The 13,782-nt window shown below is 38.6% G+C and overlaps 1 protein-coding gene across 12 annotated transcripts in view; it reads left to right on the plus strand.

Annotated features, from left to right (window-relative positions):
- The window catches only part of APBB2 (amyloid beta precursor protein binding family B member 2), a 149,306-nt gene that overhangs the window by 87,690 nt on the left and 47,834 nt on the right, over positions 1 to 13,782 (plus strand). For 7 of the 12 annotated variants that reach the window (XM_048941313.1, XM_048941312.1, XM_048941307.1 and 4 more), the window contains 4 exons: positions 1,674 to 1,882; positions 6,273 to 6,335; positions 6,742 to 6,827; positions 6,933 to 6,993. In XM_048941313.1, coding sequence (XP_048797270.1) covers positions 1,674 to 1,882; positions 6,273 to 6,335; positions 6,742 to 6,827; positions 6,933 to 6,993 — 419 coding nt within the window. The remainder of the gene's footprint in view (positions 1 to 1,673; positions 1,883 to 6,272; positions 6,336 to 6,741; positions 6,828 to 6,932; positions 6,994 to 13,782) is intronic. The other 5 variants (XM_048941315.1, XM_048941310.1, XM_048941317.1 and 2 more) reach the window with 3 other exon arrangements.

Raw genomic sequence — 13,782 nt, forward strand, 5'->3', positions numbered from 1 at the left:
GAGGATATAGAGCAACTGACAGTATAAATCAGGAAATTGTTTTAATCTATTATCTTTTTCTGTGTTTTTTTTCATGACAAGTGAAATAAAATATTCCATAAATACGTTGTCCAGCAGTTTCAAATAACTGACCTTCTACTATCTTCCACTAATTCAATGGGAAAAGTATGGAATTCTCACCATATCAGCTTCATAACAGTTTCCTAAACAAACTCCAGTGCTTCTTCTGATGGAGTGGATTTCTTCCCATGGTCAGGTTGATCTGGAACAGGCTGTCTGTAGAGGTGGTAGATGTCCTGTCCCTAGAGATGTTTAAGGCCAGGCTGGACAGGGCTCTGATCGACCTAAGCTAGCTGTAGGTATCCCTGTTCGTTGCAGCACAGTTGAACTAGATGGCCATTAAGGGTCCCTTCCAACTCATCTGGTTCTGCAGTTCATCTACCCTCCACTGTCGGTGTTTTGAAGCCTGTATCTGAAAGCTGTGAGTGAGTTGCTAGAATAGATGAGCTCCTGCTCATTGGTACAGTGCTTCCTTTCTTTTCAGTGTTGTTTTTTTCTTTTTTTGCTAGAGCAGTTTGTATGCCAGTGTCAGCCCCTCATGTCTGCTTGAGTGCTGGCGAAACGTCAGTCCAGGAGGTTATTGCAAGCTGACAGCCCTTGGAGCATAGCACCTGGTTAACAACACATAACATAATGACACTTCCAAAGCACTTTTAGCTGGGAAGTTTTAAAGAGCACTGGCTCTCTTCCCAGCCTCTGGAAAGTATATATTCCCCAGGAGAAAACTGCCCTTGCTGAGGTACAGCTGTTTTTCACAGAGATGCCTCTGCCTTTATAAAAAGTACTGTATTTTTTTTCCACTGGTGACATTTCTTATACGTATTTGTAATCTCATATAAATTTGGGAGCGTCTCTAATTATGATATGAATTGTTGGCACATTCTTCAGTTCATAATAGATTTGTCAGCAGAGCCAGCATTTTATCCCTGTGTTGGCACTGTTGATGAGGTTGGGCTTTTTTTTTCCTACCCTATTATAAAACCAGTTCAAAATAATGTTACTTCTGACAGCCAGGGTTGTATGCAAAATGTTCATTATGTTCTTTTATTTGCATTGTTTTGAGCAAGTATGGATGTTGCAAGTAGAGCCATTGCAAGTATGGATGTTGCAAGTACAGCCACTGCAGGTTCTGGTTTTCTGTTATTATTTCTTTCTTTTGATAAGCTGATTTTGATTAGCAGAAATGCATGCTCTGCTGGCGTGCATTGACAAAGGAAAGTAGTGTGATGAAGGGAGCAGAACAGGTTACATCACAATTCCAGATATTTCTTTGTATGTTGTGTTTTAATGTACCTAAAGCTAAACGCTATTAGAAAAGCTAGTTTATCTGATGGTATTGGGTAACAGCCATATTGGAATGGCTCTTTGTTAAGTTTTCCCTCTCTTTATAGGCTGATTCAAACCACAAAGGCTTTCGTGCCTTATTTTGAGATCAGTAAGTCAAGTTTTTCTTGGTGTTCCTGTCCCTAGGAATAGTAGTACCTGCTGTGTTTTGTTTGCATCAGGTGAAGACCTATGAAAAAAAAAAACATTCATATCTTTTTAACATTGATTCATTTTCTTTTTTTTCTCTTCTTTTTTTTTTTTTTTTTTTTTTTTTTTCCTGTTCCCAGCAGATATATGGAGTGATCAATCATTTCAGACAGACCCAGACTTACCACCTGGATGGAAAAAAATCAATGATATTGCTGGAATCTATTACTGGCATATACCTACGGGAACAACTCAGTGGCAACGTCCTGTGTCTGTTCAAACAGATCTTCAGGGCTCAAGGAAAGGCTCACTTGGTTCCATTACACCATCTCCTACTCCAGAAACTGAGGTAACACGCTGTCCTGATGTGTGCTGTGTACCATTAAAAAAAGTAAAAAGAAGACATACCTTCTTGACATGTTTGAACGTTACCTAAAGTAAGCTTTAGAATATGAGGCCTGATGCTATTCCGAAGTAGAGCTTCTTGTTGACAATATATTGTAATTGCCTACTTTTCATGTGTATTTTCTAATGGCTATGCCTCATAAAGCATCCTAAACTTGGGATGTGTAGGATGAAATCAAACATCATATCTCGCATAAATAAGTCAGTGCGTGATTGATGTGAAATGACTGCAGTATGTGCTGAAGCGTTACTCCATTATATGGGTACATAAAATTTCTGCACATTATAGCTATCTTTTTGCTAGACTATTTGTAATTGCATCTTCTTTTTGGTTCACATAGTAGGAGGGAGTATCACACAAAGAATTCATTTGAGACAGCAGCTGCTTTACAGGGTAGTTGCTATTAAATAAATATCAAGTACTCTCAAGTGTAAGCCTCTTAACATCTTGTCAGCGCAAAATATCTGCGTGAGTAGATCACTGTGTTGCAGTCAGTCTTTAACTAGAAACAGAAAGATGTTCTCTCTTTCTACATGGGCTGAAAGAGCAATATATGATACTGCCTTTTAAAATAATCCTTGAAGGCACACTTGAGAAGGTTGATTGAATGTTGTATACACAGAAATGTAAAATAAATACTGAGAAGGAAGAGTATGCTTCAAAAATGGAATCACATTGGTTTTTAACGTAGACTTGACTTCTGTGGAATGAACCATTAACACGATAACAGATTATTTTGAAACGTAATCCTTTTTTGTTCTGACTTTCCAGAAGAATGTCTACAGCTTTATGGAATCAATTGAAATCTTTGTACTAGCTTTGATTTTTGTATCAGGCAGTATTTGGTTATTATTTTCTTAATGTATTTAGGTATGACATTTTTTGTGTTCTTGACTTTATTGATACATGCACCAAAATAACGTAGGTGAAAAGCAAGGGGAGTTAAGGGCATTCAAATATGTGTTACAGTTTTGACCCTGAAACTTTTATCCTGTATAGGCTTAAACATGCACATTCTTGTTTATTATTTCAGAAAGATTGCTCCCATGTGTTCACAACTGCTACTCATAAGGTTGCCAAACTTGACCACACCATTTTAGTTACAGTTCACATCAGTAAGGTGCCTGTTCACCAAACACACTGGAAATCATTTCTGAGAGAGGTTCATGCAGAAAGAACATCAATTGGTATCAATCATGTAGAAAATAAGAAAAAAAAAATCACAAATGTGCCATATAAATTCCTGCAAATTCTTCCAACTTCAAATGTCTGGATTGTATAAGTGAGGGATATATAACTTCAACATTAAGTATTTCTCTAGAATATGGACAACATATGGGCTTCAATAGGGAAGTTGTAGATGTCCTTCATGACCACCCAGAAATCAGTTAGGTTAGTAAATTGCAGACGGAGAATGCATATATTCTTTTGAATTATTTTTCTACCTCTGTTTAAAATGTCTTTGCAGTGAAAATGTTAGACCTGCTGCTAATGTGGCATATGGACCTTTAATCTTTATAATTTTCATTTCTTTAAACAGAGAATAATTATAGCAGCACAGATCTTAGTACAGTGTGAATGTATAAAATAAGAATACTTGAAGAGCTATTCTAAAATGCCATATATATGCCATATATATAACTCAAATTAAACTTAGATTTTGATGTGGATGTGCTAATGTACTGAAGAATTTGATCCAGTCAAGCATATGCATTTCTATGGCAGGATCAATGCAATATACTGTATCTTAAAAGATTATATCGAAAATAAACAAGTTCCTGATACTTTTATTAGTATGTAATATTATATGCCTATTTTAATTGTAGATATAAACTGAGGAATTCATCTCTTGAAGGTTTCTATGTTCACCAATAAGCTTCTAACATGCTACTATTTAAATAATACTGATTTTTTTACTATCATTGCTAAGAAAGCACTGCAATAAAATACCAGCACATTGATAGAATTAATTTGGAAATCTGTGTCTGTCAGTCTGACTAAAAAGATGTGGAATTTGATCTAGAATGAGGCTCCCAAATGTCTGTACCCTGGTGCTGCCATTGGCAGCAGTGGTTGTGGTGGACAGGTTCCAGTTTGAGGCTGGAGCACTTTGAGCTGTGTACTGCTGGTTCCCATAGAGCTGCTTAGAGTACAGGCTTCCAAACTGATCTGGCTTGGAAGGGCTGCTTTAGTTCAACCCCATGGGCAGGAATTTGTATTGTTTTCTTCTGAAAATCTTTTTGATGGATGAAAGGGCAATCTAGGATTGAAGATTGGTGTGGGTAGCATTTCTTATTTGTCTTAATGGGCTTTTGTCACTCCATAACAATTATTTTATCACTTTTGTTTGTGAAGCATTAAGTGCTAGTCTTGAGTTTGTTTGGGCTATTCCAGCTTTTAGGTTAGTTAAATAAACATATAGAATTATAGATTTTTTTTTTGTTCCCTGAGTAATGCTATTTTTACCCTCTGTCTTGTTCCTTCTTTATTAATTTGTTTGTTATTTATTTTAGCTTTGTGTCCCTGTCTCTTAAATGATGTGACATACAGAAACTTTGCTTCATTTGGTAGAATGTGGCTCACAGCTGAGGGCAGTCAACAAAAATAGCCAGTTTTATTCCATGCCTGGTTGCAGGCAGTTAGCATGAAGTACAACAGATACTTAGCATTGAACAGCAAGTTACAAGAAAATGAGCATGGAAAAATGGTGCTGTAATGCGCACAAATGGCACAAAGGGCTTTAAAAAATGAAGAATACAAAAACGTCTTACTCTTGCTCAGGCTGTGAGACAGTTTTACTTTTCAAGATAATTAGTGAATTTCAATCTATACCAATTGCAGGTTACACATTATGTGAAAATTCTTCACATTTAGCAGAAGTGCTAATAAACACTAAGTATGGCTAACCTGGATTATTCTTTCCCTTTCTACTCCAAAAGCTACTACTAGCAAAAGCACAAAAACAAAACCACATGGACAGGTGGTTAAAGTTCACTTAGTTGGCTCTTTTCTTCTCTGCATTGATGACTGACTTCCTTTGTAAATCCTCATGTTTTGTATGTTTTCTTCCAAATTTTAGAGAAATTACTGCCTTTTTCCCATTTCCTGTGCAGAGAGAAGGGGCTTAATTTTCAATAAGAACTTCTTTGAGGTCCCAGTAGAACGTGGTGATGGTAGTTGTCTTCTTAAAGTCTGATTCATCACACACCTGGATCACCTTTAGATGTTATTCCATAGGTAACATAATTGCCAACAGCTAATAATTTAAAAATGAGGGGCTTAGTAGGAAAAGCTAACAACCATTAATTAAGTCAGAGGCGTGTTTGGGAGGAGTTACTGTGGGAGTTGTTTTTAACCAATAATTACTCCAGGCGAGATTTCCTGAGAACGCTTCTGAGATGTGAGATCCATACTGTGAATTAATGTACTGAGTATGTGGGTTCTGCTTGGCCTTAGTGCACAGCTTGTCTTGGGAGGGGCTATTATTAATTATTATTAATTATGGGAAATCTTGATGATTTGGGGAGCTATTTGGGGGGCTTCCCTGTGGGGAAGGAGGAGGGGACAGCTCCAACATTAGTTGCTCCTCCTAGACTTTGCAGAGAAGGACAAAACTCAGATTGCCATAGTGTTAAATGCACTATTGCCTTATTAATTGCGCCACTCTGAATGCATCAGAGCTATTAGAAAGCTAAATGGAAAATGAGAGAGTGGATGGTTTGTTTTGTTTTCTTAAAAAAAAAAAAAAAAAAGTTCCTAGATTTTACAAAAGTACTTTCTCAACAAAAAATCTCTCTGCACTCCTTATTAATCCTTCTTCCCTTCACTTTGTTCCTCGTGCTTTTTCCCTAGAAAATATTTGATCTTTACCTTGTATGTATCTTCTCCTTGTGTATATCATTGTGTTGCAGTTCTAGTTCCAGTAGTATTAGTCCCTTAACAAATGTGGCAATCAAATGGAAATCCTTGTGTTTCCCCTAAACTGCTGTTTACCAGGCTGTAGCAGCTGTGGCCAACATTCATATTCAGATTTATTTTGCTTGCTTTTAAGATCATAGTTAAAGAATAATTTCATTGTTCGTTCCTAATTTATATTAACTTTCCTTGTTTCAATCATTTGTTTTGGTAAGTAACTGTTAGAAGCATGTCTTTTCTTCCCTTTCCTCCAAATGCCATGGTATAGTAATTAGCTGAAGTTTGAGGTGATCTGTTCCCTAACCCATCCTGTAAATATCAATGCTAACAACAGTGTCTTGTGTTTTTTTTTTCTTTTTCTTTTTTTTTTTTTTTTTTATCAATGTGCTTCTTCCTGTGTGAATAATTATGTGTCTAGAAACAGCCATGGAGTGATTTTGCTGTACTGAATGGGGGAAAGATTAATAGTGACATTTGGAAGGCAAGTATATTGTCAGATTTTAGAACCTTTAATACTGTTACCCTTGTTTTTTGCATGGCAGTGGCTGTTTTTTTCCCTTTTATTTCTCCATGAATGTCATTCATAACTTAGGCCGAAGTGAATGGGGGTACTGCTAAGGATGTGTAGCTCACAAACATGCTGCCTTTTCTGATCTTTCCACGTGGAATGGATTCAGTCTAAACTTGCAGGGCAACTGCCATGATATAACAAATAAGATGCCTGCACTGAATGAAATGCAGCTTGAGAATACATATGCATGCCTCTTTTCAACTTCAGCCAGAAATACTGTCGCTTCTTTGCAGGGAGGATTTAATTTCCCTTTGAAATAAGAAATAACACGGCGGTGTCCTTAATACTGCATTGACCAAACTGCCTTTATCTGTAGGACCTGCATGCAGCCACTGTGAACCCAGACCCAAGTCTGAAAGAGTTTGAAGGAGCAACATTGCGCTATGCCTCCCTGAAGCTCAGGTACGATGACTTCAGAAATTCCCATGGAGTAACCAGTTTCATATGGTGTTTTCCTTAATTTTTACCTTATTTTTAAGTTGATGTTTGTTTTTATTTTTTTAACAGAAATGCTCCACAGTCTGATGATGATGATTCTTGTAGCATCAACAGTGATCCAGAAGCCAAGGTCTGTAAGAAAATACACTGTGAGATAACAGTTAAAATTTGCAATTGTGAACATAACTTGCAAGCTGCAGAATGTCTCCTAGGTTGTGAAGTTTAATATACTCCTCCTTTTGGCACAATATAGGTTGACCATGCAAGACTAATTTTTTCAAAGGAATTTGCAATTTAAAGTTTTATTCCATTTGGTCAGGATAGTGTGACCAAGAGCCAAGAATTTGCTTGTTACAGCTGAAGAGTAAATGGTAATAACTGACCCCTTGCACAACCAAGCGAGTTTTCTGTTCTAAGTGAGAGAGAGGCTTGTTTTTTGTTACGGCTGGACAGCTTCCTGGGGCTTTCATTGATGGCAGTGGCTCTTTATTCTCAAGTTTGTCCCCTCTTTAAATACTCTTTGCTCAAGTGGCTGCTTCAACTCTCAGATACTAACAAGGAAGCTGCTTTTTTGAAAAAGGAACTTTGTATTTCAGAGAACAGAGAATGCAGTCTAGTTTGAGGATAAAATTTATCAGTAAAAATGAGACTACTATGTGAACAAGCACCATAATTAAATTAGGGCCTTCAGTGATGTAATCTAAACTTTTTGAGGAGAAGGAAGCAGCAGGAGGTTTTAAAAGCTTGTGCACATGTCTCCAGATTGGTCTTGTTGACAATTTTGCCATGTGCTTGCATCCATTTTTAAGAATGTATGCGAATCTCTAAAATTGGAAATCCAACTAGTTTAAATGAGCGCCTTTGCTGCCATACACCTGCAGTGACTGACAGGAGCAGAAGCTACTTACATGCAGAAAGACAGTATGAAACAGATTTAATAATTATAATAGCATTAACGATATATTTTAGGAGAGAAAACAGACTGATCAGGGTACTTTGTCGTCTTGATTATTTGGCTTGTGATGTTTAAATCAGATGTAAATAAGTTTGTTTCGCTTGGCAGGCTGGCAGTTAAAAAGCGAGGCTTCAGCTGCTCTCGTTATAATGACAGGCACAGTAAATGGAGTGGGGGAGTGATGAGCATTAGGTACCAGTCTTCAGAAAGCTGTTCCTTTCAAATGTCTTACAGTGTGGAAAGCATTGCAAGTAGCTGACATTTTGGTACGTTTCACTCTTCACTGGATAATTAGCACTGGGGGAGTCCTTGTGTGGAGTGTTTGTGTGGACAAAGAACACTGGTCATCATCTCCCTCCTGTATGACTAGCTGTTAAGCTACACAATTTATGGAGCTGATACCTATCCAGTATCAGCAAAATGAGTTGAAGCCAAGAGCTTGTCCACGGCAACTGGCTTTTTTTCTCCTGTGTAGGCCAAATTGTGCTGATGATGCTTACATGAGTAATCGTAGCTGAGCACTGAAACATTCGCTGAAGTGGCTGAAAGGAGCAGGACAAGAAATGGAGTAGGAATTATACAAGTGTTTTATGTTTATTGCATCACTTGAGCACTGATGTGCTATCTATCACTGCCTGGCAGGGCTGTTGCTGTTGTTCAGCAGCTTGGGCCTTACCCTGCCGCTCCAGAGGCTGAGGGCAGAGCTTCCAGCTGCTGTATGGCTATACCTTGCAGAGATGGGAGGTGGGTCTGGGAACACCAGGAAAATCTTTGCCTCTGGAAAAAAGTCATGGAAAGGCAGATGTGGTAGGAGGGTTCCTTGTTAGTCCATTTTATCCAACTTATTGTGAGAGTAAAAGAAGTGCAATAGGATTTAAAACAGATGACCTGATGCTTGGATAAATCAGATTTCTAGCTTCTTCAGCTTCTCTGCCTCATTACTTGCCTTACTGCATTGGTTTGATGCTTGCTTCTGCGTGGCAGCAAGCACAGCCTCAGAGAAGGAAGCTTTGTAACTCATTAAACTCTGTGTTAGAAGAATTTGTCAAAGTGGGCCTTGTTAGAGAGATGCTAGAGACTTTAAATCTGTTTAAGCCTATCCACGATAGTGGCCAGTACATTAAAAGAAAAATAAAAGTAAAAATGTCTTTAGGCACACAGATCAGTGCTGTCTTTCAGTAAAGGGAACTGTGCCACCATGTGGAAGTCTCTAGTAATTCCCTTCCCCAAAGGTGGTCTGCTTCTGAAAGGACTGTAGTGTTGTAAACACGTCAATGTTGTGAAAAGCATGTCATAGAATTCATGTAGTTCCTGTAAGAAAAGTTATTTACTCAGCTTTGAGCTGCACATCCTTGGCAGGTCGGTGCAGGTTTTCTGCACAGGACCATAAAAGGGAAGGGAAAGGACAAGAAAGAGGAGAATGATTAGATTGAGCTTCTCCATTTCAGTGATTCATTTTTGTAGGAATTTCTTGAAGAGGTGACTCGTTGCACTTGACAGGGATACTAATTCTGCATGTGAAACATGCACGACTTGAAATGAGTTTTGAATTGGTCCTAGGAGACAGATCATAACTTTCCTGGTTAATTTATTGAGAAACATGCATTCCTACTTGAGTCTCAAGGAAGGTAAAAAGATGCTTTTACCAATCCTGGACTATAAACTCATCTGGGCTACGTCTTGGCTTTTTTCCCTGTGCAGGTACAAACAAACTGAACCTCTTGGGAAATCTGTCTCCGTCCCTAGGGATGGGATGATAAATAGAGGAGTCGTGCAGCTCAGTTTCTCCTAATTCTATACAGAATCAGCCTATTTGACTGGACATTTGAACCTGCCTGTATTCTTTCAATTTAGGTGTGGTTTTCTGCATAGGCTTAATGTAGTCCTGTATGGATTTTCTAATTTCCTGCCCCCATATTAGCTTGTTCAGCAGGGCTCTACTTTTCACCCTTGCCATTTTAGAGTAGCTATATATTGATATCTAAGAATTGTGAAGAAGTATCTATACCTGCTGAAGTACTGGGCAATTGCTTCAAAAGTCTGTTTTCTAATTTAAAAGCCAGTAAATGTTCAGGATCTTGAAAGGAAGAAGAGATAATTTCTACATTTTGTAGAGGTACGAGATGCTGCTAACAGGTACTTGAATGTGATGATTTACCTGTAAGTGAATGGAAAGAAGCTGAAGGCATGGAAAGTGATGAACGTGGTGATGAATTGTCAAGAATACTTGGGTGTTTTGAGTGACACGCGGCTGTCTTGTGGTTATCATGAATGTAGCCTGTAAATATCACTATTGAAATAACTTTTACATAATACTAAGTAGCTCCCAAAGAGTTAAACATTATCTCTTTGATGTGTCTCTTGCTATGAAGGTAGGTGCTGTGTCTTTTGGAGAGATCCCATTTCTGCATGTTTCTTACCTTCTCCAGAAACAAATATCCTGGGTAGACTCAGGGCCGCTAGCAAATAGTCGGTCTGTCCCCATGATGATGGTGGTGGGCTGCGGATGATTCAGACTTCTGATGCAAGTGAAGAGCTAACCAGAGACAAGTAGTTTTTGTCATGTCTAGTAATTACAAGAAAGGATGAATTTTCCATGTTAAAGGGCATAATTCTTTCCCATTCAGAATAGCTTCTGGATTATTGGTGCAAACAGGAAATAGTCAAGCTTATCCAGTAGTTTCACTGTTCACCTCATATTGCATCTAATTTTCTCATGAACATATTAAGCTCTACAGAAAGCTTTAGTTCAGTCCATCTCAATTAAAATTTGAGGTTGCCACCTTCTTAAAAGATGAGTGCCTGTTTCTCTGACTGTTGTAGCAGCTCTGTTTTCTGGCTTTAATATTTAACAATGTTTGATCAGGTTTATTACTTCAAATGAGTTTTTTCCAATATTATATAGAACAGATCTAAAATATCCATCCGTTGGTGTGCATTAAAAAGAGTGTGGCCAGCAGATTGGGGTAGTGATCTTCTCCCTCTACTCTGCCCTGGTGAGGCCACATTTAGAATACTGTGTCCAGTTCTGGGCTCCCCAGCCCAAAAAAGATGGGGATCTTCTAGAAGGATTGCCACAGAGTTGATAAAGGGCCTGGAGCATCTCCCATATGAGGAAGGCTGAGTAACCTGGGTCTGTTCAGCCTGAGGAAAAGAAGACTGAATGGGGATCTGATTAATCTTAATAAATATCTGAAGGAAGGTCAGAGGAAAATGGATTAGGTCGGGCTCTTCTTGGTGGTATGCAGTGATAGAACAAGGAACAATGGCCTAAATCTTGAACATAGGAAGAAGTTCTGTGCAAGCATGTGGAAGAACTTCTTTACAGCAAGGGTGACAGAGCTGTGGAACTGCTTGCCCAGAGAGGTTGTGGAGTCTCCTTCTATGAACATATTCATAGAATATTTGGTGTACCCGTGTGATGTATTGTAGGGTGTGTGCTTTGGCAGTGGGGATGGATTCAATGACCTCTTGAGATTCCTTCCAAATAATCTTGCCAGTAGCTGAAAGTTTCTTGTGAGCAGCAGAATTATATATTGTGGGGATTAGCCCAAAGAGTACTTTCAAGACTAAACTTCAGTTCAACTTGAACACCCAAGTGCATCTTTAGAAGTGCAGTTTTTTGCATTGATTTGAATACTCAAAATAGAAGAAAACATAATATTCAGTGCACGTGGATCTTCCTTAAACAATGTGTGTGAGTGTTTCAAAACAGAGGAAATAGAATACAAGTTAAGTAGTTTCAAAATTTTGTTTCTGTTTGCTATTGGCTTATTTTAGACTTTCAGGGGGTAGCATGATAATTTGGAAATAAAATATTTTAAATAAGTAAAATCAACATAAACATTTCAGAGAAATTTGAAGAGGTTTTTTGGGGTTATGGTTTTTCCTTTGTTTCAAACACAAAAAGGCACCCTTAGCTACCTCCCCTTCTCACTTTTCAGGAAGTCATTTCAGTAGCTTTTAGAACTGCATGAAAACAGATTTTCAGTTTGAAACATCCAGTGAATAGTTGAAGAGAGGTCAGTCGCAACAATCATTATATCAAAGCAAGATTTTATCTGTCTCTCCTTCTTTGCAGCCTCTCAGTAGAAAAGGTGAGCAGTGAGGAAAGCAATTCCTGAGCTGGTTGCTTGCTTATGAATTTGGCTCCCTGCCATGAGCATTAAGGCACACTCCCAGCTGTGGAGATGCTGCAGATAAATGATGCAGGTGTGCTAAAGCACTCTGCTTCACAAGCAGTTTTAGAAACAGCAGACTGAAGCACTAAAATACATCGCTATAACTTTTTCTTAATGCTTTTTCATTTTGTGTATTAGATGCCTTGAAGAATGTGTCTGTGTATTCATTCTTTCGCCATACTGACACATACTACTAACATCTATTGTATCATTAAATGATGCTGTAAGTAATCATGTTATGATGTGATATATATACTAATACAGATTTTCATCTATATGATATTTTCTTCCACCTTGTCCTAAATGTAGTCTTACTTATAATCAAACAGAAAGATTAGTCCAAGAAGGAGGAAGAAATAAGAGTTTTTCCCAAATCTCAGCAACTGACTTTTTAATGATACAAATAGCTGCAGTAAGTTTATCTGTTACAATATATGCATAAAGGTCTGGGATAAAATATTTTAATTTCATGAGCCCTTCAAGATCCTGTGGTACGTTGCACGTCCTTCACTCCTAGAAATCCCATCTATCTTTGGGATCTAATTACATGTGAGCCTGTTCTGGTGGATCAGGACATGGATGACCGAGCAGCAGGAAGGATGTATAGGGAAAGATTTTCTTGAAGCCTTTCTCAGAAAAATGTATTAAAAAAAAACCCCATTCCTTGTGGGAAAGAAAATGGAAGGTGCTTCAAAATTTAACATAAATCTCCAGGTTTGTAGATCAATAATAACATCTTGAATTTCAGGGTATTATCAGTATTTTATTTTTTAAGATACACTATACAGAAGGGTTACATCAGGCTGCTGCATTTCTACAGGACTGGGAAAAGATGAAATATGAGCATCCTTTTGTCTCAGGTCATGCTTTTCCAAGTGCCGTGCCGTCTGTGTGTGGCACGGGTTATGTGGGAGTGCAGCACAGGCTGGCTGGAGCTTCCCACCTGCTCCTAGCAGGACTGCTGCCAGGTGAAAGTGTTTCTTACATTTTCTTATTTTTAATTAATCATAATTTATTTGGTACTTTGCAGCACAGTATCAGCTCTTTCAGGGCTAGCATACTTATGTGTATGACTTACAAAAGGAGTCCTGAGAGCAGACAGAAAGTGAGAGCAGAAGTCTCATTCATCACAGAATCACAGAATTGTAGGGGTTGGAAGGGACCTCCAGAGATCATCGAGTCCAACCCCCCTGCCAAAGCAGGTTCCCTACCGTAGGTTGCACAGGTCGGCATCCAGGCAGGTCTTGAACATCTGCAGAGAAGGAGACTCCACCACCTCCCTGGGCAGCCTGTTCCAGTGCTCCGTCACCCTCACTGTAAAGAAGTTCTTGCGCATGTTTGTGCAGAACTTCCTTGAATTCATATTCACATCCCAGGAGTGGAAAGCTCCTCATGCTGTTCTGGGATCAATAGGTTCAGAGTGCAGGAAGCTCCCAGTTTAGCTCAGCCTATGCTGCTCTTGCTGGCCTCTTTGCTAAAACATTGGTGAAGTAATCACCGCTTGCAGCCCTTCATACTCCCACTGGAGACTGATTATTTTACCTCTAAAGCAATATATAGCCTCTGCCAGCTCCAGCTTTAGAGCAAGACTGTTGGTTGTGAACTGCCTTTTGAATATCTGTTCATCATGTTACTGCTACAAAATGAACTGATCAGAAGATAAATTTGTGTTTCTCTTCAATTATTCATATTAACTTGCCAGTTCAGAGTGGCTTGGAGAAGCAGCCTTGGCTTGCCTCTGATATCACAAAGTTTATCATTCTGTTGCTCACATTTTTAATGA

Source organism: Lagopus muta, chromosome 4, assembly GCF_023343835.1.
Source record: "Lagopus muta isolate bLagMut1 chromosome 4, bLagMut1 primary, whole genome shotgun sequence".
Lineage (NCBI taxonomy): Eukaryota > Metazoa > Chordata > Aves > Galliformes > Phasianidae > Lagopus > Lagopus muta.